At 37.8% G+C, this 26,305-nt stretch overlaps 1 protein-coding gene across 1 annotated transcript in view; it reads left to right on the top strand.

Moving 5' to 3' along the window:
- Positions 1–1,913: 1,913 nt before the first annotated feature.
- The window catches only part of SHC3 (SHC adaptor protein 3), a gene marked incomplete at both ends in the record, with an annotated part of 60,304 nt that continues 35,912 nt past the window's right edge, over positions 1,914–26,305 (top strand). The window contains 2 exons of the mRNA XM_084305743.1: positions 1,914–2,453; positions 25,782–25,852. Coding sequence (XP_084161869.1) covers positions 1,914–2,453; positions 25,782–25,852 — 611 coding nt within the window. The remainder of the gene's footprint in view (positions 2,454–25,781; positions 25,853–26,305) is intronic.

Here is a 26,305-nt window from a genome sequence, read left to right as displayed (position 1 = left end):
CACAGAAATGTGGGGATGCTAGCCAGCCCTTCCATTCACACACACAGCGTCTCATTCACATTTTGCAGTTTTGCTAGCCGCTTCTAACGAAGAGAGCCATTTGGGAGCGATAGGGTTTTCTGGGCAGTAGAGACAAGTAGAAATAAGCCATGGTGTGTATATTTGCTGTTGCTATGCTAGGAGGATGAAGAGAGGAATGAATGCTGTGTGGATGCTGTGGCAGGTTTGCAGTGTGGTGATGAGAGGCTATTCCGCAGATCACTAGAAACCTGCTCTCACACTGACTAGGACATTGCCATTATTCATCACTGCGGGGACAAGAGGTGCTGACTTAATTTACTGTCATAAAATATACTAATTAAATACCTGTATTTAAGCTGTTTTGGCATATTTGCACTTTGTATACTGCAGCCTCTAGTTATGGAAGAAGGAAAGAATACCAGAGGATTTTTCGTTTAAAATGTGCTGCAGTTAGTCATTTGTTTAAAAAACAACTTTGCACAGTGAAACTTCTCTGGTCTGAATTTGATTTTAATGCAGTGTGTATTGTCCTACATCTAAAAGATATTTTGCAAAGAAGATCAATTTATAGAAAAGAGCCTATGGTTTGTAATGGGCACTGTGTTTCACAATGCTATATAAATTTTGCATTAAAAAGAAAAAAAAAGAGAGAGAGAGAGAGAGAAAAAACAAAAAGAGAGAAACGAAATATTTGCTTTCTTCATTTTTTTTTTTCTACTCCTCATATTAACTGTTTGTGACTGACCTGATGTTTAATAAGAGCTGGTGTGTTTTTTTATTCTTTACTGCAGGACATCTGCTTGCTGGTAAATGGACTTTTGAATATTCTCTTAGTACTTTCCAGTTTTTCAGAATTATAAGAAATATTCCAGTGAATTGAAGATCTCTTACACATTTTTCTTCACAGTGAATATCAGTGGTGAAAGAAAAACATCTCTGACGCTTGTTGTTGGACATCAGAAAAATGCTTTTCTTCACACATAGGTACTTTATGTAATCCTGCATTAAAATAGAAGGTGGCTGTGGAGTAACAGAGAAGTATTGCTTTCTCTATAAAAAATTGGATGTGACAATTTCCATGAGAAACAGCATTGACACAAATGCATTTGTAAAATCTGTTATGCTGCTTTTGTGAAAGAAAATGTGTATTTTCTTTAGTTCTGTCATCTGCTTTTAAAATACTTGTGTTCTTAAAGGTATTCTGAAAACCAGGGTATCTGTGTTTTGCTGGGGGGAGGAAGGGGAATGTGTATGTGTGTGTATTAACCAGATATTTGTTATCTAATTGTGTCTTCTTTTAGATTCACAAGTATGTGAGGTGGAAGAATATTTAAGCAGAAGAATAAAGTGTGGTGTTTTACAAAGGCTGTTAATTCCTTTTTAAAGGTAATTGCCTTTGGTATCAAGAGGGATGGTAGGGGGGAGGAATTAAATGTTGGAAGGAAATATCTGTTTGAGGAGATAGGAAAAGGAAATTTGAGAATTGATTGGTGCTGGTGTGCTGTAAGTGGGTGGATGGCTTTTTTTTTTTTTTTTTTTTTTTTTGCTACAGGAAGTGATTTGCAGTGTTCACTGAGCCTTTTGTTGAAAAGGGTCCTTCTCATTTGTGTGAGTCATGCTTTTGCTGTGAGCGAGTTGGCAGCTCTAAGCAGGACTGGGATCTCTGTCATAGAAAACTGTTACTTCACCCAACCTTAACGTGGAACCATAAGAAATTTCTTAAATATATCTATTTTTTTTTTTTTTTGTTCTTCCTTATACTCCTTGCTTTTTTACCCCCAAATCTTGTTATCTGTCCGTGTTGCTATGAATCGCCTGCTATGTTAGCACAGGCATCTCCTGCGTTGGCATCAGATTTGCCAGAACATATGCAGGAAACTAGATAGAAGGGCATGCTTCAACGTACCAAGTACAACCGCTTCAGGAATGATTCGGTGACATCAGTTGATGATCTTATTCACAATTTGTCCATGAACAGCAAGGTCTCAGCAGTTGCTACGACTTCAACAGCACCTTCCTACCTGGTCTCGCCAGAGGTTCTTCGCAAGGACCAAGAAGATGGACCCACCACCCTGTGTACCCTCATCCATAAAGTGTCCCACTTGAAACTCTCTCATACAGGCAGCCTTTTGGGTATCAAAAACCTGTCCTCTGCAGTAAGGGAGCTTGCTGTCTCCAAGTTGCAGGGAAACTCGAGTGCTTCTAGCTCAGCAGCAGGAGCTTCAGACAACACATGTAACCTTGTCTCTGCTACTTCGTGTTCTCAGCAGGACATGAGCAAGATGAGTATGGGGAAAAAAACACCGTCAGAGGAAATGCACCCGGGAGGTGAAGACTGGAATCAAAGTAGCAGCTTTGTCAATAAACCCTCTCGAGGATGGCTGCACTCGAGTGAGAAGATCCTGGGACCTGGTGTGACGTACATTGTGAAGGTTGGTCGGATTTCTTCCATTCTCTGTTTTTATCAATGAAAAATTCTCTGCTGGTTTTGATGACAGGCTAGACAGGCTGAAAGGATCTCTATTTGTATGCTCCGTTTTTTTTTTTTCCTGTGCATAATGCATGGTATGTAAATGCAGGAAGGCAGGGTTGGAAAGCAGTGCTAATTTCTTATATTAGAGCAAACCTGCAAATAGGCTTTTTGTCAGATAATATTCTACAGCTGTGTAAAAATACTGTTTTTAAGCTAAAAGCTGTTTTTCTTACTTTTCTGGTTGTTCTCCCCCTCTCCTCCCCATTCCAAATTTAGTTTTTCAGTGTTATCTAGCATACTGTATATATCTTGGATACATAGGCTTCCAATATGTCTGGTGCAATCTACAGTAGGAAAGAAAGATACCTTGATGTATGAAGAACTGTTTATCTTGCATGATATTTCAGTTTCAAAATACCTTTAGGGGCATAGGATATGTTTTTAGACTAAAATTATATTTGAAATCTTGTAACACTAAGGCATAGAGTGTAATTCTTATCATGTTCCACAAATAGAAATACTGTTGTGGGTAGAGCAGGAAAATGCAGCTTTTTTTTTTACATAATGAGAATTCAGCCACCTTAAATGTTATTGCTCTTTTCAGTTCATTGATGTCAAGTGCAGCAAATCATAAGTTCCTAAGGTAATGTTTTTGTATGTGTTGAAAGCATTTTGAAATGACCTATTACATTAGAGCCTTTAAGAATAAGGTATATGCAGTGTTTTTTGTAGTCAGGTAAGATACTAGTTACACCTGCCAGCACACTGTGAACTAAGTGTAAAAATAATGTTATTGTCCAGAATTCATTCTTCAGTCACCATGCTGTATTTGCGAAGTGGCTTTTGCATATTAAGTGTTAAACTGTTTAGTAGCAGGCTATTAATAAGATTACAAGTCTATTTTAATCTTGTTTTGGGTGTAAAAGTCACAGCATGACTTTGTATCAGGATGCTTTAAAACTGAATGACAGCCTTGTTGCTTAACTCTTAACAGTTTTTCTCAGGTCTCATTATCCATAGCATAGTGCCTATTTAACAGTTAAACTCTAGGAAGCAGTTTTCATTTCTTTCTGTTAGTAGTATATTTTGTTAGTGATGATAGACTGAGTCAGTTGGCCAATTCAGAGCACCAGTACTCTGAAATAGCACTTTGTGACTGTTTTGAATTTTACTGGGACTAGTAAAGAAAAGGAATGTCAGTGCTACCTTTCCGAATACTAACTGCTGCTGTTACTGTTCGAGAAGTGTCTAGATAAAAATGTCCCACTGATGCTAGATGTAGTCGTGTGGAGACCCTGTCCTTCTTTTGCACTGAAATATTTTAGTTGACTAAAGATCATTACATATTCTCCCATTATCTCAGGAAATTCAGCTGTTTTATTTGTTATTTTGCTAAGTAGACAGACATTCACTGTGAGAATTCACTGCTGCTGTTTGTTTTACCTGAAAACAAATATAATATTCATTTTCTAAATTTTTCAGTGGTTGACTTTATGTATGCCAAAGGAAACTAAAATCCTTGACTTGAAAAGAAAATTAAAATTATGTACAAGTTGACTTACATTTAAAATTATACATGAACCCATATCTAATACTCATACTAGATACTGATAGTAGAATAGGTATTTTAATTAGCTGGTTTCAAATATATGAAAGTGTATTTATACATATCACATGTATTAGAATTTTCAAAACAAATCATTAACACTATCCGACTCCTGTATTTGGTGCTTTTCCTATTGTTAGAATTTATGGATTTGATTTTTTTTTTTTTTTAATGGAATATTGTTTCTATTGAAACAGGTGATATTTTTAACTTTGTGTTCTCTAGCATATGATGTCACAAAGATTTTACTAAAGGTTAAAAAGAAATATCAAAATCACTGGTTAATGAATGAATGAAAATAAACCAGCCCTGGTTGGGCCATAGTTTGCCTGTTCATTAAAGTATCTCAGAATTTTCCTCTGCAACTGCAGCATTCATATAGATAAGAATAGAAGTGAAGTTACCACATCATTAAACACTGTTAGTTCCCAGGGCTTTTATGCGTTCAGACCATCAAATCAATACATAGATAACACACACTGAAGGGAAACATTCTTTGGATACCTCATGACTATATTGACTATCTGGGGGACTCATACCATGTTTAATTAGTACCATATGCCTTGCAGAACATTCCATATGCCATTAGTTAAATGAGACAAAAATTGGATTTGTTGTTAACCAGCAAAGCTTTTATCATTTTGTGTGCAAATGTGCACCGGACTATATTTTCTCATTAAACCACGTTCAAACCTTGAACATTATCAGGGTAAATTGTCACTACTGGGCAGATTGATAACTCCTATTGGAATCTCTTGAACTAAGAGAAACAAAGTTCCTACATGCAGTGTATGACAAATCTATGACATTTTTTTATGACACTCTTTCCATTAATTTCTGTTTTCTAAGCCTACAGTGGTCAGCAGAATTAAACCTGCAAAAGTGTAATTTTGCTAACTGTTTTTTTTGGCAATGCTAATCAGGTTTTGTTTGTTTGTTTGTCTGGCCATTTTTTAAATGGGCAGTGTAACTGTAGCTCTTAAAAGTGAGTGTAGGGTTATGATAAATAGGAGCTGTGTTCTGATCTCTGTGGTCTCCTGAGGTAGAATTATTTTCAGCAATAAAACTATGGGCACTTTCTATATTTTCTTTTTCTCCCTGTGGATTTTATGTTCAATTTTTATACATTATTTTAATGGGAAAATTTCTTCACAAATAAATAAATAAGTTGTGTAGCAAATTAGACTTTGGCTGTAGCCGTTACCTGGGACTTAAAGTGATGAGGTACAGATATTTTACTTAACAGTACTGTTGAACAGTTTAACAAATTACAGAATAATGAAAAAAATGAAATGATTTACAGTGATGGAAGCCATTGAACAGCTTAATGTTTCTCCACAAAGGGACTGATTGCTACAGAGTGATTTTAAATGTTCATGTTGTCAAAAATCAAATACATATAATAAAAAAAGTTCAGACTTAGTAACGTAACAGCAGTTGAATGTTTCAGTGGAATCTATTTGTTTCCAATGATAAATGCCTACTGATGAGTTCAATTGGGTAATGGCATAGATGTTTTGAGTTTTGGTGCATTTAATTAAGAGCACAATTGACAATCATGGTAAGAGACAAACGTACATCTGCCTTTAGGTAACTGACAGTTGGGTTTTGCAGCAAGTGCTTATGAGTTTAAAACACTATTTTTCAGCAGTTCAAAACTAAAGAAAGCCAGAGCACTCTATATTTTAAATATACTGTACATAGTATAAGTAATGTATAATATAATTTTAAAATCATGTATGCAGAATACCCAAAAGAGCCTTAAAAAGAAGACAGAGGTGTAGAAAAGACTCAGGTAAATCTCATATTATGTACAGATACAAAGATAATATATGGGAGAAGAAGGAAACAGGACTTAATCCTGAAGAAGCACGGCAATCCTTGCAAATATCAAAGTGAAAAGCGAATTAGGTTATTAAGATTATAGCAAAGTATATAGAAAGTGTAATTTCTGTAACATTTTAACGCATTCATATCTTGGGAGGAGATAACACTGACTTATATCTAATGAGAAAAATGGATATCTTTTGTGAAGCCATTCAAACACGTCACCAAGTGAAGGCTTCCGTTCTGTAAACATTTCTGCATGAACTTACAGGAATATTCTGATTGAAATAATTGAGAATACTAGTATATGTGGAAAGTTAAGTATTTGCTTAAGTATGAACTGTATTACTGAGTTACTTGCTCTTATTGCATCCCTTTATGTTACACTGTAGTGTTGCCTTCACCATACATGCAGGGCAGCTATGATTTTAGCAGATCTCTGCAAGTAGACACCGAGTTAACAAAATCACTTTCCTTTTTAGTGGCTAACGCAGACTGCAAAGCACAACCTTAAATGGAGCTAACATGGTGGAAACTGCAACATATGTGGCCTTCCTGCAGAAGACCTCAGGAAGAACATTTCACTTTTATTTTTTTAAAATTTATTCTTTCTTTTATTTATTTATATATTTATTTTTCCATCTGTTTGAACAAGAATCGGTTTGCTGCTCATTTAAAGTAGGAGCAAAATACAAATGCTTTATGTCTTTGTGGTGGTACTCTGTCTAGCTGTTTGAAAAGTACCCAGTGTACCTGTAAGAAAAAGAGAAGAGGGTTCTTTGCTTCCTTCATACTCCTTTAAATAGACATAAAGTCAAACTTAGTACCTACTTTTTGTCTTTTTATTTATTTTTCAAAAACAGTAACATTACAGCAGGACATTAGTTTCCTTTTTGATTGATGCTCTATTTATCATCTTTCTTTGTAGAAAAATTAGCATTTGTTTTGTTTCATTTTTTAATTTTTGAATTCTGCTTCTATCGCTCAAGTCACAGTGATGTTAATGGTTTATTAATGACAGTTTGATATGACCTGAGCAAAAACCTAGTAAGTAGGATTTTGTATACATGGTTCCGTGAATAAGGAAAACATTCCCCAAACATCCTCTTTGTAATGAGTTTATGTATTAAAGAAGTGGGTTCTGTGTTTCATCCAAATGGTGGTAGTAGCACTGAACAATGAGCCTTTAATTCAGATTGTGCTATCCCAGGTACCCAAACAGTTTTAGCCAGAGTTCAAAGACTAATGAGGTTGGGTCATCATTTTGGATTTTAAAGACGCATGCATGCATTTCGTTACGGGACAGAAAAGAAATAGGTGATAAAGGCAGCATTGGTTTTTGCACTTAATTCCTGACAATATACTATATTACTTCGCAGTAATATTCCTTCACATTTACTTTGCAGTTTTTTGGGCTGTAAAATAAGAATATTAATGCTTGTTACTCTGTCCAAAATGACTTTTTTGAGCTTCCTGCATCTGAGATACTGTGGGTCTGTTGTACAGTGCACTGATATGAAAAGAGAGTTTCTCACAGAAATTAAATCAGATCCTATGAGCAGAAATCATACAGTAGAGTCTTTAATTATAATATTATTCTAATTACAGGAATCAAGTATTATTACTGTACATTTGCACACCTTTCAGTGAAAGAACAGCACCTAATGATTTCAGTGCTGAAGGATCCAATGCTCAATATCAATGTCTGGTTGGCAGTACAGCTAGGGTGTTTCCAAAATGCCATGGAAGCTTTGACATAATTTCTGCACCTAGGGTTATTTTGTAAGTGACACAATTGGGGCACTGTTAATGTTGATTTGAATAGTTGAATTCAGAACTACATTTTTTTTTTTAAAGCAAAAATGATACAGTTTTAAAATCCACAGATAAATTTTGCAAATTGATTTAGGAGGCAAAACTGCAATCAGCCAGAATTCTTTCTCTGTTTTTCTCTTAGAAATTGCGCTGTTGTGTTCTTTACTTGTTCTCAAATAATGGTTATAGTAAGAATATCATGTGTCCACCATAAATATCATCCACAAATACAAAGAAAACATGGGGATAAAACAAAACCTTCAGACAAAACCCATGGCTTTCTTTGCTGCTAATGCCTTTGCTGCTAATGCCTTTGCTGCTAGTGGCAAGACAGGCTTTTGTCTTGGCTACAGGGCACTTAACCCAGCCACACAACCAATTGAGAAATGTTTCCATTAGCACACTAGCTGTTCTTTTGCACTAGACTGGCTTTGTTTTGTTGTAGGAAGTTGGAGTGCATGCACAAAGCATCAGTATTAAATTTTCTGGGTGTTTGCTATGGGAAAAATGCAGATCAGGCCTGGGACAGTGCCAGAGACAGCAGTCCTTCCTGGCTGCTAACTCTTGGTCAGGGTGAAGAATGCCGTGGAAGAGCAATGAAACAAATTCCATAGTTACAGTGAAACAAGTGGTTCAATACTGCTTCCGTGCATTTCTGGACAGTCTTTCAGTATTCATATCTTATGCAATTCTGCACACTGACAACAGCCTTCAACACAGCTTCACTTCTGGCTGAGCCAGGCTGGACTGGGGCAGAGCCCCTTCCTTCTGGATTGCAGTGGGAACAAGGATGGGGCCCAGTGCAGCCAAGTGCCAGTCACCGTACATTTTAGAGAGGGATGGGGGCAATTTCATTAGGGTAATCTAGCATGTTTGTATAATAAGTCAGAGTTATTCCCATAGATTTTTTTTCAAACAAGTTTTTCATAGGGCCAGAAGAGATTTCCATCTCAAAAAGTTGACTCTGACAAGCCAAGTCAGGGCTAAAAGTTATGAAAAACAGGTTGAAAAAACTCTTTCAAAGTAGACAAAAGTGTCAAGTAAGAATACAAAACAAGTGAAAATAAACGAGGTGCAGAGAGACACAAAGAAAATAGTGTGAGGTAAACAGAAAAATCTGCTTAGGCTTTCTTTTTTTTTTTTTTTTTCTTCCTCCCCAAGGCACCACCACATGATATTTACTGTTAGTGGTTTTTTTTGTCTCTTTCTCTCTCTCTCTCTCTTTTTTTTTTTTTTTTTTAATCTCAGACCAAATCCTGAAATCTGATATGATAATTGACCAGATACCAGAAATAACAAGGAAAAGACTGAAATGGAGATACAGTATCTTGGGGACTGCTTGGCACCATTTGTTCCCTGGATTTGCTGTTGTACTAATAAATCTTTATTCCCATGTTTTGCTCTTCTTAGCACAGAAATGATACAAAGGAGGGCATGTCTCACCGGAAACCAGCATCATGAGTGGTATTTGACATTGTATGACTCTGATGAAGCAATTGTCGAAAACAGAGCTGTCTCTTTGCTTATAGACAAGCTTCTTCAGTTAGCCACAAGGTGTTTTAAAAGTACCCTTAACTCCCCTAGAAATTAAGTATTTCCAAAATGACACTGTCTCCACCCAATGCACGGGCCAGACTTTATTTCCAGGTGTTGAGCACTGGTGCTGCAATTTCACTCATTTTGGCCTGCTTTCCTGCTGAAGTGTGAGCAGGAGGCCAGGTGGGCAAGTTGTGGGGAGTCCCAGTTTGAGGCTGCCCTACAAACATGGTGAAAAAAGTACTGTCCAGGTGTGGTGAACCTACCCCAAAGTGGGCTAGAGGCAGCAGCTAGGAAGCAACAGAAGCCCAGCCTGCTCCTACTCCTGCTCCTCTTACCCTAACTGTGTTGGGGCAGGACAAAACCCGTCAGGATTAATGAGCTTGACAAGGGCTATGTAGGAAACCTTGCTGCTCTGCTGGCAACACAGCAGTAAGTTTTGCTCATGTTAGAGACTTTGTCTGGTATATTTTGTTGGCTTGATATTAGCAATATTTATGATTTTTTAAAATTATTTTTATTTTTTATTTTTTGGTTCAGAGTTCTTAAATTCAATGCAGGTTGTTCAGTGGTAGGCAGAGTTTGCTATGTGATAGATGTCTGCAGAACTAGAACTCAACCCTTGTTGAAGATTTATCTTTCTGTCATTTTGGACCTTCTGTAAACAAATTTTATAGTCAAAAAATAAGCAGAGACCACTAAGTAAATAGAACCATTACCTCTCTAGAAGGATGTGCAGTTCTGTCAAAGAGCTGGAAATGGAGCTGGTCTGTGGGGAAAGAGCTGGGTGCTGGTGTGCCCTGTCTGAGCTGGCTTCGTCCTCAGGGCCCCTGACAAGGGTTGTGGGGAGGGATCCTGGTAAGGCTGGTGGTCCCTTATGGGAGTCCTTGTGGACCCCTAGCCTTCCAGGGTTCTTCAGGGCTTCTCTGCTGCATGAAGAGGCTGTAGAGATTTGTTGTGCTGGTCCATGATGCCTCTCACCTTACCTCCTCTGTTCTGCATATTGGAAGTTATACATGGGGTGCTCTTATTGCAAACACAACTGTCGAGTACATTTTGTTAAATTCAAGAAAGTTGAAGATTGGTAAAGATTCAGGTATAAAAATGTATTTTAATTGCTAGAATCCTGTGACAAAAAACAGGGGTACCTGTACCATTGATATATGAAAGCACTCTCTCTCCCTCCCTGTGTATTTTGGATTGTCTGTTTTAACACTGACCCTGTCCTTCCAAAACCACACCTTCAAACGTACAGTTTTGAAAACATCAGTATAGCTTTTCAAAAACTTAGCTCAGGTTTAGACTCAGCTTAGTGGAAAAGCACCTGTTACATCTTCCACATTCTGTCTCTGTGCTTTAATAATACTCCTCATCAAGCAGTTCTACTTAATTTCTAAGGTAATGTAAGTTCTTTATTAAAGGGATATATCTACAGGCTCTATATGGTTTTGAATATCTAATTAAGATGTTCAGCTATTGAAGCATAATGTTTTGGCTGCAGAAGCTTTTGCATGTTTGTGTTAGAGGAAATCTGATGCAGAACATAAGCTGCTACAGCTAATCTTCATGGTTCTTTAAAAGGAAGTATATCTTAGTGGTTATTCAAGGTAGCAAGCAAAACAGTCTGGAAAATGTTCACTCAATTAAAGTATGCATCTGTGCAAATGAGACATTTAATTTGTGATATTGTACTGCATATTGTAAGTGTTCACATTGATTAGTATCACATTGCAGTAATTGCATTCACCTTGCTTAATATTCCTTAAAAATTTAACCTGAAAGTATAGAATTAAAGTTTTTCCACATGCAGCCTGCTTTTCACTAAAACTTTTGGCACATCCAAAAAATAGAGGCATAATGCAGAACATGCTTGTATATGAAATGATAGTATCAGTGGTTGTCCAATGTGTGTACTACTGATTCTAGCATTTCTGATTATTTTTTTTTTATGCAAAAATATGCATCTATAAGGTAATAACAAAAGAAATATTGCACATGCAAAACTACTGATACTTTTGTGTGTGTGTGTATGTGTGTGTAATCTTGTGAAAGCCCAATCCATTTGGCATCTGCAGTGTATGAATATTTTTCAGCTAGGTGTTGGCAATCTTCTTTCATCCTCACACCAATAAGAAGTAAGAAAAAGGTCTTTTATTTGAAGATGTGTTGTTTTCAACCCCATTTGAGATGGAGATTAGAAAATTGTCAGAAGCAAAATTTGCTTCCCAGCAGTATCTTTCCCCTTACTAGCAAGAAATGAGATCTTAGAGTTGACTTAAGAAATTGCTTTTCAAGATAAGATAAAATATATTCTTCTTCCCCTAGCTGAATACTTGGTGTCCCCCCCACACTTTTTTTTTTTTTTAAAGAAGTTCTGAATCATTATCCTATGATTTGATTTTGAGATGCTGCCAGAAAGCTTTCATGGGGGGAAAATGTAAAACCAATGTTAATGTATTGTGAAAATTATAGTATCCCAATTGGAATGGATATTTCTTTTGATACATTTTTGTTTCTTTGTTGGTTTTATTTTGTTTTTCCTTCATGGTAAAATGCCCTGCATTCTCATGTTTTGTGAAGCTCTCTACAACTACTTGAGTCTACAACTCTGATACAAAAAAGTAGAAAAATTCCTATTTATTCTAGTAAAACCAAGTGAAAATACATTTTAGCAACAGAATGAAACTATACTTAGAAGTCTGGAGAAAATATTGTACAATGTTGCACAGCTTTTCTTCAGATTTCCCCTTTTCCTAGCAACTGTTAATATTTAATTATGTAAAATCTTAATAATACTTCAGAATTACATTAACAGATGTAGAAACTATTGCTTGATATTGTTCTACCTTCTATCCTTCTGTCCTCATATTGGTGGCACATTTTCTTTGGCAAATGCTGCACTCTCTTTCTGGGCATCATTCTCAAAAATATTTGGAGGCATTGAAAACATGTTCATATTTTCTTTAAGGACTCTGTTTATAAGAATCCCTAGCTACTAAAGAAGGACTTTAAAGATTTTCTGATCTCTGTGGGGAAAAGAAAGGAGAACATATTTCCATCTTTTTCAGTGTTGGCAAATCCGGGTATCTTCTTATATAAAAATATATAAGTCCTTTCGTTACTAGATATATAGAGCTCATATTTTTAATTTACAACTGTCCACAAAATATTATTATACTTACATTTATTTGTGTGCTCCTTTTTTTTTTTTTTTTGGCACTGCATATTTTGGCATACTTGTAGTAAATATAATGGTGTCTGTATAAATATAATTAAAAACATCCATGTGTTTATTTTGTATATGTACAATGTAAAATAAAAATGATTGTTTGACTTGTTATGGTGGATTGATTCTTTATAATTTGAACAAAATCACATGAAACATTTATAAAAATTCTTTATATAAACATTCTTTAAACAGTTGAGCAAAATCACATGAAACATAGATAAAAATAGTTGCCTTCCTTTGTTTAGAAGCTGATATTTCTACTAGCAAGGTGTCAGACTTAAGAAGAATCTAGATGAAAAAGTTTCACAGTTTTTCTCTATTAATTAGTCAATGTAAGACACTTTGTTCTATCATTGATCTTAGGATCCCTCTGGAAGTCAGTGTCCCTTTACTTATGTGATTGAAATCCTTCATGAAAATCTTCAGGAAATTCTCTGTAAGAGGATTTATATGATTAAAGCTAGGCATCTAGCAAATATGCAGTGACTCACAGTCATGCAGTGAAAATTTTAAAACGTGACCTTTCTTTTTATTATTTTGCACTTTGCATGATAAACAAACACTGTTACTGTTTGGTGCAGTGAATCAAAATATATCAAGACACAGATATACAAAGAAAGCCTAATTTCCCTGCAGTCTCTTAGGAAAGTGCTTTATAACTCTACTATGATAATGAAATCAAGAGCTTATGAAGATTACCTTTTTTTTTTTTTTTTTTCCTCCAAAAGAGTTTAGTAGTATAATTTTAGCAGCATTACTGATATTGAAAATCCAAGCTTTCAGTTCAAAGAACAAAACAGAGACTTTTCTGTATTTACACTGTATTTACAATACATTGTAAATCTCACAAATTGCCAAAATATCAAAAATATCATTGATTTATACTAAAAATAATATTTTAATTAAAAAAATAAAATGCGTAAGTCATACAGGAGGCATAGATCTCACACAAAATACATGTGTTTGTCTCCTACATCCTTTTATTGCAGTTGTGCAAAAAAATCTTATGTTCAAGTCATAGAATCATAGAATGGTAGGGGTTGGAAGGGACCTTAAGGACCATCTAGTTCCAACCCCCCTGACATGGGGGGCATTTCCGCTAAACCAGGTTGCTCAAGCTTTCAACACCTCCAGGTATCCACATCCACAGTTTCTCCGGGCAACCTGCTCCAGTGCCTCACCACGCTCTGAGTGAAGAATTTCTTCCTAATGTCTAATCTAAACCTAACATCTTTTAGTTTAAAGCAGTAGGGGGGCTCCAGAGCTGAACACAGCACTCCAGGTGGGGTCTCACAAAAGCAGAGCAGGGGGGGAACCACATTCCTCACCCTTCTGGCCATGCAGCTTTTGATGCAGCCCAGGATATGGTTGGCTTTCCAGCCTGCAAGTGCACATTGCTGGCTCATGTTTGGCTTCTCATCCACCAACACCCCCAGGTCCTTCTTCTCAGCACCAGTCCAATCTCCTCAGCTCTCAATCCATTTTCTACCCAACCTATGTTTGTGTTTGAGATTGCCTCAATACAGGTTCAGCACCTTGCACTTGTCCTTGTTGAACTACAGGGTATTCTCATGGGACTACCTCTTGATCCTGTCAAGGTCCCTCTGAATGTGCCCCTTCTCTCCAGTGTGTCAACTGCACCACTCAGCTTGGTGTCATCTGAAAACTTGCTGAGGGTGCACTTGATCCCACTGTCCATGTCACTGACAGTGGTGTTAAACAGTTCTCATCCCAGTACCAGCCCCTGAGGAACACCACTAGTCACTGGTCTCCACTTGGTCATCAAGGCATGGACTGCAACTTTTCAAGTATGACCACCCAGCCAATTCCTTACTCACTGTGTGGTCCATCCATCAAAACCAAGTCTTTTCAATTTAGAGATACAGATGTCACATAGGACAGTGTCAAATGGTTTGCACAAGTCCAGGTAGATGACATCAGTTTCTCTTCCCTTATCCAACAATGCTGTAGCCCTGTTGTACAAGGCCACCAGATTTGTTAGGCATGATCTGCCTGTAGTGAAGCCATGTTGGCCACCCCCAGTCACCTACTTATTTTCCATGTGCATTAATGTAATTTCCAGGAGGATCTGCTCCATTATGTTGCTGGGCACAGAGGCAAGACTGACTGGCCTGTAGTTCCCTGGGTCTCCCTATTTTGCCTTTTTGGGAAAAGGGGTTATGTTTCCCTCCTTTCAGTCTCTGGTAACTTCACAGGATTCCAATAACTCACATATGATGGAAAGATGATTACATCTGCCAGTTGCTTCTGGACCCATACATGCGTTTCATCAGGTCCCAGGGACTTGTGCACCAGCTCTTCTCTTATAGTGTGTGGTTATTCTTTCTGCCACTCCCTGCCTTTGTCTTCTGTGACTTTGGCTAAGTGTCTTGACTACTTGCCAGTGAAGACTGAGGCAAAAAAGTCACTGAGTACTTCAACATTCTCTGTATCCCAGGTAAAATGGTCTCCCATGTCCCACAGTTTCCCTAGGCTTCTTTTTATCAGTGATGTACTTGTAGAAATATTTCTTTTAGCCCTGGATGTACCTGGACAAAATTAATTCTAATAGGGCTTTAGCTTTCGTGACTGATCCCTGTCTGCTTGGACAATTTTTCTGTATTTCTTCCAGGTTACCTGTCCTTGTTTCCACCATCTATGATATTCCTTTTTGTGTTTGGCTTTGTCCAGGAGCTCCTTGTTTGCCAATGCAAGCCTCCTGGCATTATGCCCAACTTCTTTTTTGTTGGGATGCACTGTTTTTGAGCTTGGGAATGTAAACTTTGAATATTAACAAGTTTTGTTTGGCCCCTCTTCCCTTCAGAGCTTTGTCCCACGGTACTCTACCAAGCAGATCCCTGAAGTAACCAAATTCTGCTCTCCCAAAGTGCAAGGGAGAGGGTTTACTGCCCTCAGGATCCTAAACTGCACCATTTCATGGTCACTGCAGCTAAGGCTGCCCTTGAGCTTCACATTCCCCACTAGCCCCTTCTTGTTGGTGAGAATGAGGTCCAGAATAGTACCTCTCTTTATTGGCTCCTCTACCACTTGGAGAAGGAAGTTATCAATGTATTCCAGGAACCTGGCTGTGGAATGACTCCTGTAACAATCTGATGATTTTCCAGATTCAACTGGCCCTTTCAAATTCATTCCCTTTGACTGGGAGGACTGATGAAAATACTACCTGCACTCCAGAGACTCTTAGCCACCATTCCCAGAGTGCTGCAGTCCTTCCTGGTACTTCTCCGACTGCTCCTGGCTGCATCACTGGTGCCCACGTGCAACAACTGCAGTGGATAAGAGTTAATAGTCTATGTGAGGGGCTTGGTAGTCTCTTGGTGATATTCCTTATACAAGCCATTGGTAAGCAACATGCCTCTCTGGATCATGTGTCAGGTCAGCAGATGGGTGCCTCTGTACCCCTCAGAAAAGAGTTGCCTACTACTACTACCCATTGCCTTTTCTTGGTTGTGCATATTGTGCTGGCTTAGTCAGATCCAGCATCTCTTCTGATGTTATGGGTGTCTCCTCTTCAGCCTGCAGAGGGTTGAAGTGGTTCTGCAATGTTACCTCAGACTTTGGGGAAAGACTGTTCCTCTTGGTGCTCTTTGCCATTGCAAGCTTCCATTCTTTTGCAATACTGGCATCTCTCCCTTCTGTGTGTGTTGGTGGAGTTTTTGGCTGTGGGTTGTGGGCCCACTGAAGACTGAATCTGTAACCAGCTATCTAACTCCTCCTCAGCCTCCCTGATACCACACAGCCTTCTCACTGCTTTCTGTAGCTCAGCCTCAGGTGCAGGAAGTCCTCCACCTGGGCACACCTTTTGCAGGATGGTCTGCCACCAGTCCCTGCCACAGGAGAAAGGTCTAGGCACTTCCATCAGTCACATTTCTGCACTGCAGCCCCTCCATTCAGCACCTCCAATTGGGTGGAGGCATTGGCCACTGTTGGTGTAAGGCCCCCAGAGGAAGCTGCAGCCTTTCCTCTCAGACAAGTGCCCACCATTCTGCCTTGAGTGTCAGGTAGGATGAGTGCCCTTGACAGATAGATATGATCACAGAATGGTGCCCAGTTGTTGGGTACATGGAGTCTCCCACTTGGCCTTCAAGAATAGGGGACCTGCCCTTGTTCCTTCCCACACAATCTGCCACTCAGAACCCGGTTGACATGCTCCTAAGGCTGCCTTTTGTACATCTGGGGGCTACTCCTGGCCTGACCCAAGCCTCATCAGCTACTCTTATGGGAGATGTTGGTTCCTGGCAGGTCTCTGCACTCCTGTGGTGTTTTGCCAGTGTGCAGGAAACAACCCTGTGCACTACAATCCCCTGCTCCATTGCAGAACATGCCTGAACTGGAGCTAAGAGCCTTGATAGGATAAGATGGTTTGTTGAAAGAATAGGCTAACCTTCACCAGTCAAGAACTGTTAAAAAGTCTGCATATAAAGGGATATTTTTAGTATTTTAACACTACTGAAGCCAGTTATTTTACAGGACAAAATAGGAAAGAAGTAGGTGTTGGTCAAAATTAGAGATATTAGTGGGAACGCTTTGTTTTCCTCTTGCTCTTTGTTGAAGCAGGGAACTACCCATTTTGGGGAGAAATGCAAACCTATTGACAGCCATATCCATCATTGTTTGTACTAGTTCAGAAGCCTGGTTGGTTTACTTGTCTCATGGAGCAATTCGTGATGATAAATTTACAGCTGAAGAGTCAAGGCTTATTTGTAGTTGAACCCTGAAGAAGATGTGTTTTTAGATTTTCCGTTCCATTTCCATCCAATCAATTCTTACGTAGAGTTTTCTGTCTGGATTAGAACACACATTCTTTAATGAGAAAAAACCCTTTGGGAGACATATTGGTTCACTGTAAAGCTCTATATATGATTACTTACTGGTATAAAAATTACCAACTGCAAAAGTATGAAAGCACAGAAGAGTGCTTCTCTGTTTCTCAGAGTAGCATATGTTTATGACATATTTTTAGTGTTAGATTCTGACAATGTCTAAATATAGGGCCTTTTCCTCATTCAGAATAAGGCTGCCAATGTTTCTTTCCTACAGCATTGCTGAGCCCTGGAGCAGGTGCTCCATTATGCAGATACTGGGGAAGCACAGGGCAGTGAAGCAAAGCATTTCCCTTTGGCACATGCTGATGGAGCAGAGGCACCAGGCACCCTCAGAGGCAGTCCTGAAGATGTGCCTTGTTCTGGGTGAAAGGAAGAACACGAGGCTGTGTTGGGGCTGGAAGGATGTACTGCTCTCTCCTAAGGGACATGTGGACAGGGACACTCTCAGCCCTCTCTAGCTCCAGATGTGTCTCAATACAACACTGTGGGGTTCCTCTGGTGTGGTGCAGTCCTTGCACTGCAGGAGATAATTGCTGGAGAGGATTAGTTTGGGTATTCAGAAAGTGTGTGTGGGGGAGAAATCTCTGAAAAATGTGCATACTTCTTTATATAGCCAAGAGTACAATTTTTTTACACAGAAGATTGATGAAATTTCAAAGAATGGACTGTAAAAATATTTTATGTTACTTCATAACATGCATGTGCAGGATAACACTCATGTTAGGTAAGATTTTGATATCATTTTACTTGATAGCTAAGTAGAACATTTAAAGGCAAATATTTTTATCCTAAACTACCAGAGAAACTGAAATCTCTAACAGCTGACTTGAAGCTCTCTGACTGCTGCTCATATAAATGTATTTCTCTCTAAATATCCAGTCTTCCTTCTGCCCACAGCTTTTTCTAATATTGTAACTCACCCTACATTAGAAATGTCACAGAGCTAATCTTCTATTCCATCCTTCTGCTTAAAATATCTAGGTACTCTGACATAACTCCGAATGGCTGTGTGTATGCTGAGCCCTTATTCTCACTGTGCTGCTATCTGCTCAGGAGATGGTAGCCCATGTTTGCCAAAGGCAGCCCCTTTTCCACAGTTAGCACTTTACCTAACCAGCAGGACCTGCAAAAAAGGGGTGTCCTGCAGATGTTCATGGTGCCAGAACTGGGGTACAGTGGTGGCAGGACAGCAAACACTCATTCTTTGCTTACAAGAAGGAGAAGGTTTACCTGCGGTTCGGCAAACACTATCTTAAAATGTGCAAAGGTTAAAAATAAATAAACAAATGAATAAAAGAAAAGAATAAAAAAATTGCAAAAATTTGCATATTTAGAGTGCAGGTCTTTAGAAAATGCTAACTTTTTTTTGGTGATATGGGGAAAAACCTCCCTAAACTTCTGTGTGTGTTTTGCTCTGGTTTGGTTTCAGGGCACGTCCAAAGCTCCAGTGCAATAGCTGACCCTTGAGTCCAGCAAGATTTAATGAGCTCCCACAGTGATCTAGGTTCCAGATCAGTATCTGAACCTCTAGCATCGTGTGTATGAAATGCCTTTATATATACTCCTTTTCAGCATAAATGCACTAACTTTATATTTTAAATTTTCAAGTGTAAATTCAGCCTTGGGAGCTTCCCACAGTGTTCAGTACTCATAACTGATCATGATATCAGCTCATATTCTAACTCTTGTCAACTGTACTGATGGAGCACGTATGGCACAGCTTCAGCCTGTGCTGTGTAGAGATATCTTCCCAATACCCATACTTCTAAAGTGGTCCTTTTATTTGATGTGAATTCAAGACCTACTTAACCTCACTAAATGAACCACTGAAAGTCTTGCTGCTAACTGGCAAGAAGATTTAGTCTTTTTAAGCTGCTGTGTAAGCACATCATATTTTATATCATTATATAAGAGAAAAAATATTTTATCCAAACATACGTAAGAACTGCAAATACCTGTCAGCATTAGCTATGGTTACAGACTAAGCATATAGAAAAACTGCAGTTAAAAGTAACTGTTCTCATGAGGAAGCTTCTGAAGAACTTTGTTGGTTTTGTGGACTTGCAATGCATCTTCACTGTTAATAGCACACTCTCCATCATTCCTTCTTCAAATTTTGTGTTCCTAATAAGAGACCAGGTGGTTTGAATTCACAAATACGGTAAGTGAAGAAGGGAGGGAGACCAGTTTTCTATGCATGAGCCATTTTTTATGATCAGGATGAAGAACTAGTGTTTCATATTAAAAAGAGGACACCCACAGCTATTTGGATGCAGAGCAGTGCCTCCCACAGAAATCCAATGCACTAGCCTCATGCAGGGGTGTGAACACCACGTCACATACACAAAATGTGCCCAACTATTGGCATTGAATGCTTTATGTCCTCCTTATACAGACAGGCTAAGATTAGATTTGTCTGCAAGAATGTTAAGCAGTTTGTTAACTTTCCTCCTGCAGATGTGGAAGGAAATGTCCTCCTGCTGCGTGCCATTTTGCTATGGGTAACTGAACGGGTAATTAGATATTTCAAATTCCAGGTAGAACTCTGTATCCAATTTGCATTAAAAAATAGCAAGGACTCTATTGCTACAATATTAGTAGACCCAGGTGACTTCAGGCAATGACTTCTTACTGCCTTTGGTAGTGGAAGGGTAATATGTAGTACTCAGAAGACAGGACAATCAGGGGGCTATTTTAGAGATTTTACCAAGGATTTTATTGCCAGATGTCCCTGAAGTATTTCAGAAAACTATTGTTTTCTCACTTTTTTTTCTTTTTTTTTTTTTTTTTTTTTAAATAAAAGCTCAGTGTTTTAATGAAGTCACAATGCTTCTATGCTTCTAAGATTCCACTGTCTTCACAAAATTAATAGATTTACTGCTATTATGTAGCAGTATTTTGTACATATGCATTATGTAGCTTATCAATGTACATAAAACTAAGGTACAATCTCCTTATGAAATGGAAGAACAAATATATTTTTTATGATAAGCTATCTTTTCTTTTTGTGGTGATTAACTGAGTAAGTAATTTGTGGTGGATGTCTCACTCAAACCATTAAGATATTCAAGACAATAAATGTTAAGTTAAAGCTAACTTTTAAAAGATTATAAAGTATTTTGGCACTTTTTATTAGTTTTCTTTTACTTAGTTTATTTTATTAATGGGAACACCTGATTGGAATTCTTTTTCTCTTTCTCTTTCTCTTTCTCTTTCTCTTTCTCTTTCTCTTTCTCTTTCTCTTTCTCTTTCTCTTTCTCTTTTTTTTTTTTCTTCACTTAAGTGGTTTAGTAAGTGGGCACTGCAAATTCAGTTAAGCTTGGAAAATGGTATAATGTGATATTACAAGGGTTCTGGTTAATTCTTCCTTGTTCATTTGCCAGAGAGAGAAACTCATTGTAAGATACTTGTAGTTAAACCTGCACTCTATAGCTTCGATTTGGGCTGCTTTTTGTTCGGTTTGGTTTTCTCTTTTTCATTCATCAATATAGGTATTAACTGTATGGATATCTGGTTGGGTTCTAAGTTACATGTAGACAAGTTTATTATATTGAAAACAAGTGTTGGCCTGTTACAATTTTTGTATGATACCCTGCTTGTTAGGGTGTATCTAGACATGAAGAATTTGGTGTTTAGGGTAGACAGCAAGTTACACAACCCATTGGGCTGTTAATGACAACACCTGAAATTAGGATGAACTGCCATTTCAATGCAGAAATATATGCTTGTTGTGATAGAAAAAATAATTTGAACTTGAAATAAAAGCTCTTGTTTTGAAATAAGGGAGTCCTTGAGTGGACTTAACTAACAATAGTCGATTCATATTAACTGGCAATTTATTTTTTTTGACATCTTATAATTCTGGGCTAGCTCTTTGTCTAACAAGAATGAAAAGGAAGGAAGGAAGGAAGGAAGGAAGGAAGGAAGGAAGGAAGGAAGGAAGGAAGGAAGGAAGGAAGGAAGGAAGGAAGGAAGGAAGGAAGGGAGGGAGGGAGGGAGGGAGGGAGGGAGGAAGGAAGGAAGGAAGGAAGGAAGGAAGGAAGGAAGGAAGGAAGGAAGGAAGGAAGGAAGGAAGGAAGGAAGGAAGGAAGGAAGGAAGGAAGGAAGGAAGGAAGGAAGGAAGGAAGGAAGGGAGGGAGGGAGGGAGAAGGGAAGAAAGGGAGGGAGGGAGGAGGGAAGGAAGGGAGGGAGGGAGGAGGGAAGGAAGGGAGGGAGGGAGGGAGGAAAGACAATGAAAGTGTAGGGGTATGACTCTAAATACACATGAGGAACAGACGTGGCAAGTAAAAAGATGCTCACTTTTGCATACTTCATAAGTAAAAGCAAAGGCTAAGCCTGTGGGTGAAAAACTTGAACTGAACTGTCTGACTTATTACAGTGTACCTTACAATACAGTTCAGGGCTTTCTGTTTTCAAAAATTAGATCCATATACACCACTCAGAATCACAGGATGCTACTTCCATTTTTCTTTGAGCACCCAGGCTGTTATAAACACTTACACAATGCTAGAGAAGATTTTGCATACATCAGTATTTGAAAGCACTGGCTAATTTATGGCAAACTACACCAACTGCATGTCTGTTTGCTGATGTAACCATGTTATCTCTTATATAACTTGCATGATGCTCTGTGTATTGCAGGTGCAATCTGCAGTGCTGTGAGCCACACAGATTAAAACCTGTCTGTCTTAATTTATTGTGAATAACCATGCTGTTTTGGTGAGCTAACGGTACTCCATTAGTTTAGACACCTTCCTTTGTCTGAGAGTGGTTGATGGGTGTATCTTCCTGCTACCCATGTTTTGGGCAGAAATTTGTTTGCTAGTAGGTACTGCCTGCGCACCTGACATTCGAGCATTCATTCCTCCCAGGCTGGACTACTGCAGTGCTGTAGGTGGCTACATCTTGTCACATTTTTATAAAAATGTTTGCTGCTGTTGCTGCTACTAGCTTCTGACTCAGAGTGGAAGATTTCTTCCAGTAACTTGGTGTTTTGAATGGTGTTACAGAACACTGAGCAAGGTTTTTGTGTTTGAGGAGAAAAAGGCAATTGTGATGGTGACTACCCACACTTACCTTTCCTCTTTGCTTCACACACATGAATGCATTCAACCCTAATTTGTTGAACTGTCTGTTTCTGACACATGGTGAGAGAACTTGATATCCTATCTAACACTGGATACCATAAAAATTTTTGGTTGTTAAACAAGAATTTTCTGACTGAGTCATAGAGAAGACAGAGATACTTTAGGGAATATGGAAGAAATCTTCATCTATGTGATGAACTAGAAACCTGGGAAGTATGATACTTATCTGGAAAAAAAGAAAAAAAAAGATGACTATTCAAGATTTCGGAACCTCATGCATAAGACACATGATCCCAAGAGTATGTGACACTGTTCTTTCAGATTCACATCGGTCTCCTGCAAAGTGCCAATTAGAACACAAGGTGTTGGCTATGAGTCTAAAACCTCTGAGTGGGAAGGCATTCTTTCATCTGAAAGATGTGTCCACAGGGCACAGTACCATCCAGTGAAGGTAGACAACCTTGAACCTCATTCAAATATGAAAAAGTAGACAGAAGGCAGAACATTATTTGAGAGAGCTTGGAACTGGTAGTCCCAAATTTTCCTACTTCAAGGTGGGCTGCATCTTGGTGTGCTTGTTTCCTGAGCAATGAGAGGGAGGATGCTAATGGGAGTTCATAAATATCATGGTGCACAGTAGCTGACTGATTAGAATATATATTAATTATTGGGTGAAGAGAAGTGTTTTTAGAAGTAGACTGTTTTATAATGATATTTTAAATGTTTCATGGAATGCCTAAAGCAAAAGATAGCATTTCTTTTTAATCAGGATATATATTTGTTGAAATAAATGAATAATTTATTTACTTGCTATCTTGGTTGTATGTCTTCTTTCTGTGGATCCTTGTCAGGATGTACTTCAAATGGATATTTTTAGAGAGCAATGTTGGTCTTGGGGAATAATTGAAGCATAGCAGTAGGTGAGTTATATGTCCCTGTAGTTGGCCTTTGGACCTTTTGAATGTCAGTATTTATAGTAATTTCATTACTTGAAAACATGCCGTGGTGATTAAGTGTTCACATCTTTTATCCCAGAAAATCAATTGCCATCTTTGCCTTATCAGTCAGGAATATTGCAAGCCTTACTATGTTGTGTTCAGCTGTCTTCATGCTACACATAAAATAAATAGAGGATAATTTTTCCATCTGACTTTCCTTCAGTCTGGTTTTGTCTCTACTTTTGTTAATGCAGATCAGGTAGTATGACTCAAAGAAGTCTAAATGCACGCCTTCTAAGTATGTTTATGGGTATTTGTCTAATTACTTGTGTGTTTACTTCAATATGTGTATGCACATGTGTTTGTGTATTTATTTGCACGCCTGCATGTACTTGTCAAACTACCTTTCAGAGTTTGCTTTTAAAATGTTAGCCTGGATCTCAAAATTGCACAATTATTTACCTTTAAGAAACCTGTGTCAAATATAGACCAGTGAAGGAACAACTGCAATCCAAAAGTCTTTTAGTACTGAGCAGTCTAAATGAATGTGTTGAAGGGATAATGGAAACCAAGTATTTCAGTAACAAACTGAAACATCATTGGGATACCTTTGAATATTTATACCACTTTACTGTATATTTCATAGTAAAAATATATTATATGACATAGATATTTGGGAAAATTTATCTGTAAAAGCGTCGTAACGCTAAAACAAAATGATGCAGAGTATAGGAAAACATCCTCCATTGCTGTATATTGGCATAATTTAACTGAGTTCATCTGATAATCTCAATTGATGCTTAATTCATCTCCAGGAAAATCTAATCACCTTCTGAGATACTTAAAAAATGAGTTAATGGTTTAAATTCTTGCATCAGAGAATGAAAATGTTGTTCTGGATGCTTTTAGTACTCAGGTAGAAGTGTATTTAAAAAGGAATCTGCTTGTAATAAGATACACAGGGTTACCTAATCTTGCAGTGATAAAGGAGTGTTGATAATCTAAAAATTTTGAGAGTATGACCTTTATTTTGAAAGCTCAGTGTGCCAGGACCTCTATCAATAACATATTATCTCTGATGATTTTACAAACTATTAAAAAATCTAAGATAAAATTGCAGGAGGATTCTAAAACAAAACAAAACAAAAAACAACCCTCCAGGAAATTGGTCTAATTGATCTTGAAAAACACCTTCCCAAGAACTATGGGCTACTATAATCCAGATTTGAGGCATTTTAATGAATAAGAGTAACTTTATATTTTAGTTTATATTATTCACTGTTGTAAAGACAATAACATTTGATAGCAATTAGTTAAATAATAATGTACATCTGAAACCAAGCAATTTACTTCATTTGTAAACACTTTGTGATATGTATTTTTCTATAGAAAGAAACACTGTTAAAGATCCTGATAATCATCAGATCAATTTTTTTCAGTGAAAAAACAGACATAGAATGCTGGTCTTCTTGATTTTTTGCACTAGTTTTAGATTTCATTACACTGCAAATAAATACTTTACTGATAAAAACACAGTGCTAAAATAACGTTATAAGGCTCATTGTCTGAAGAGTCATCCTAGTTTCCCCTAATTTTCGAAAGGCAGGTGAGTGGCTGAGTGCTTAGCATTCATACTAAGATACTGCTGTCGGATATGCCCATCATGAGCTAGTTTGTGCTAAGCCACACCATACAGATACCTGATGAGAGCTGCAGCTGCAAGTAAGTTTTAGCAGATGCAAATTATGCCTGCTTTTGGAAGCATGTCCAGAAGATTCACATTACATTTTAACATAGTTTCTAACCCTACTTCCTCTTTTTCATAGAGATGCAGGGCAGATATCTGGGACAATCTGTCTGGCCTTTTCCTAAACAATAGCCAACCCTCATGTCTATCCTCTCTTGAAGAGAGGCTTCTGTTGAAGACATTTTCCAGCATTTGTTATTAATGTATTTCCTTAGGATTTTCCTATCAGTGTCATTAATGAAAATCTTAAATCCTGCCTGTCCCTGGATTTTTCTACTAATCGATGCTAGATGAATTTGCTTCAACACACTTCCTTTTTCATTAATATTATTTTTAGTTTGACTAACTTTATATGTAAAATTGAGCAGTTAAGATAGGGGAAAACTAAAAATCCCATCAACACATCATGATCAAGGTGTTACACAGATTAGATTAAACATAAAAAGAAAAGTTGAACCAAACTTCATATTTAAATGAAATAAAATGTTTATGGAAGAAATCTGTGATGTAGAAGTACATAATGATAAAAACCTACCTGGCAGTTAGGATAAAACAAATGTAAAAATAAAAAAATGTACAATGTCTTTCAATGAACATTTTCTCCGAAAACTCAATAATTATAATATGTTTTTCAACATTTTTTTTTTCCTTACAGTACTTGGGGTGCATAGAAGTCTTACGTTCAATGAGATCTCTTGACTTCAATACAAGAACACAGATTACAAGGTAAGACTTTGTACAAGCATATTTTTAGTCACTTCTGAATTGTGTCCCCAAAGAGGAAAGGTCAGAAAAATAGCAAAACACATACTAAATATATTTGGATACCTAGTCTGCTTTTTATTATGCTTTTACAGGAAATATCTCACCCAATACCAGTACAGCTCCCGTGAAGCTTAAGGATCCTCCCTCCCCCATAAAATCCTCCTCTCCCCGTCCCCCCCCAACAACACCATATGGTGTTGATGTCTTCTAGTGAATGGAGACCACAGTTTCAAATGGCCATAGACACATTCTGGCATCAAAGTAATGAAGCAGTCCCTTTCAAAGAAATGCACATAAAATGATATGAATTGAAACAACAGTTGAATTTCAGCTCTTTAAGATGTCTTACTGTCACTAATCATAAATCATTTTTGTACTGTAGACAGCTAAATATTTCCTTTATTAAATGTGAAA

Source organism: Netta rufina, assembly GCF_964035555.1.
Source record: "Netta rufina genome assembly, chromosome: Z".
NCBI classification, from domain to species: domain Eukaryota; kingdom Metazoa; phylum Chordata; class Aves; order Anseriformes; family Anatidae; genus Netta; species Netta rufina.
Note: the sequence above shows the minus strand (reverse complement) of the source record. Positions and strands in the feature narration are given on the sequence as shown.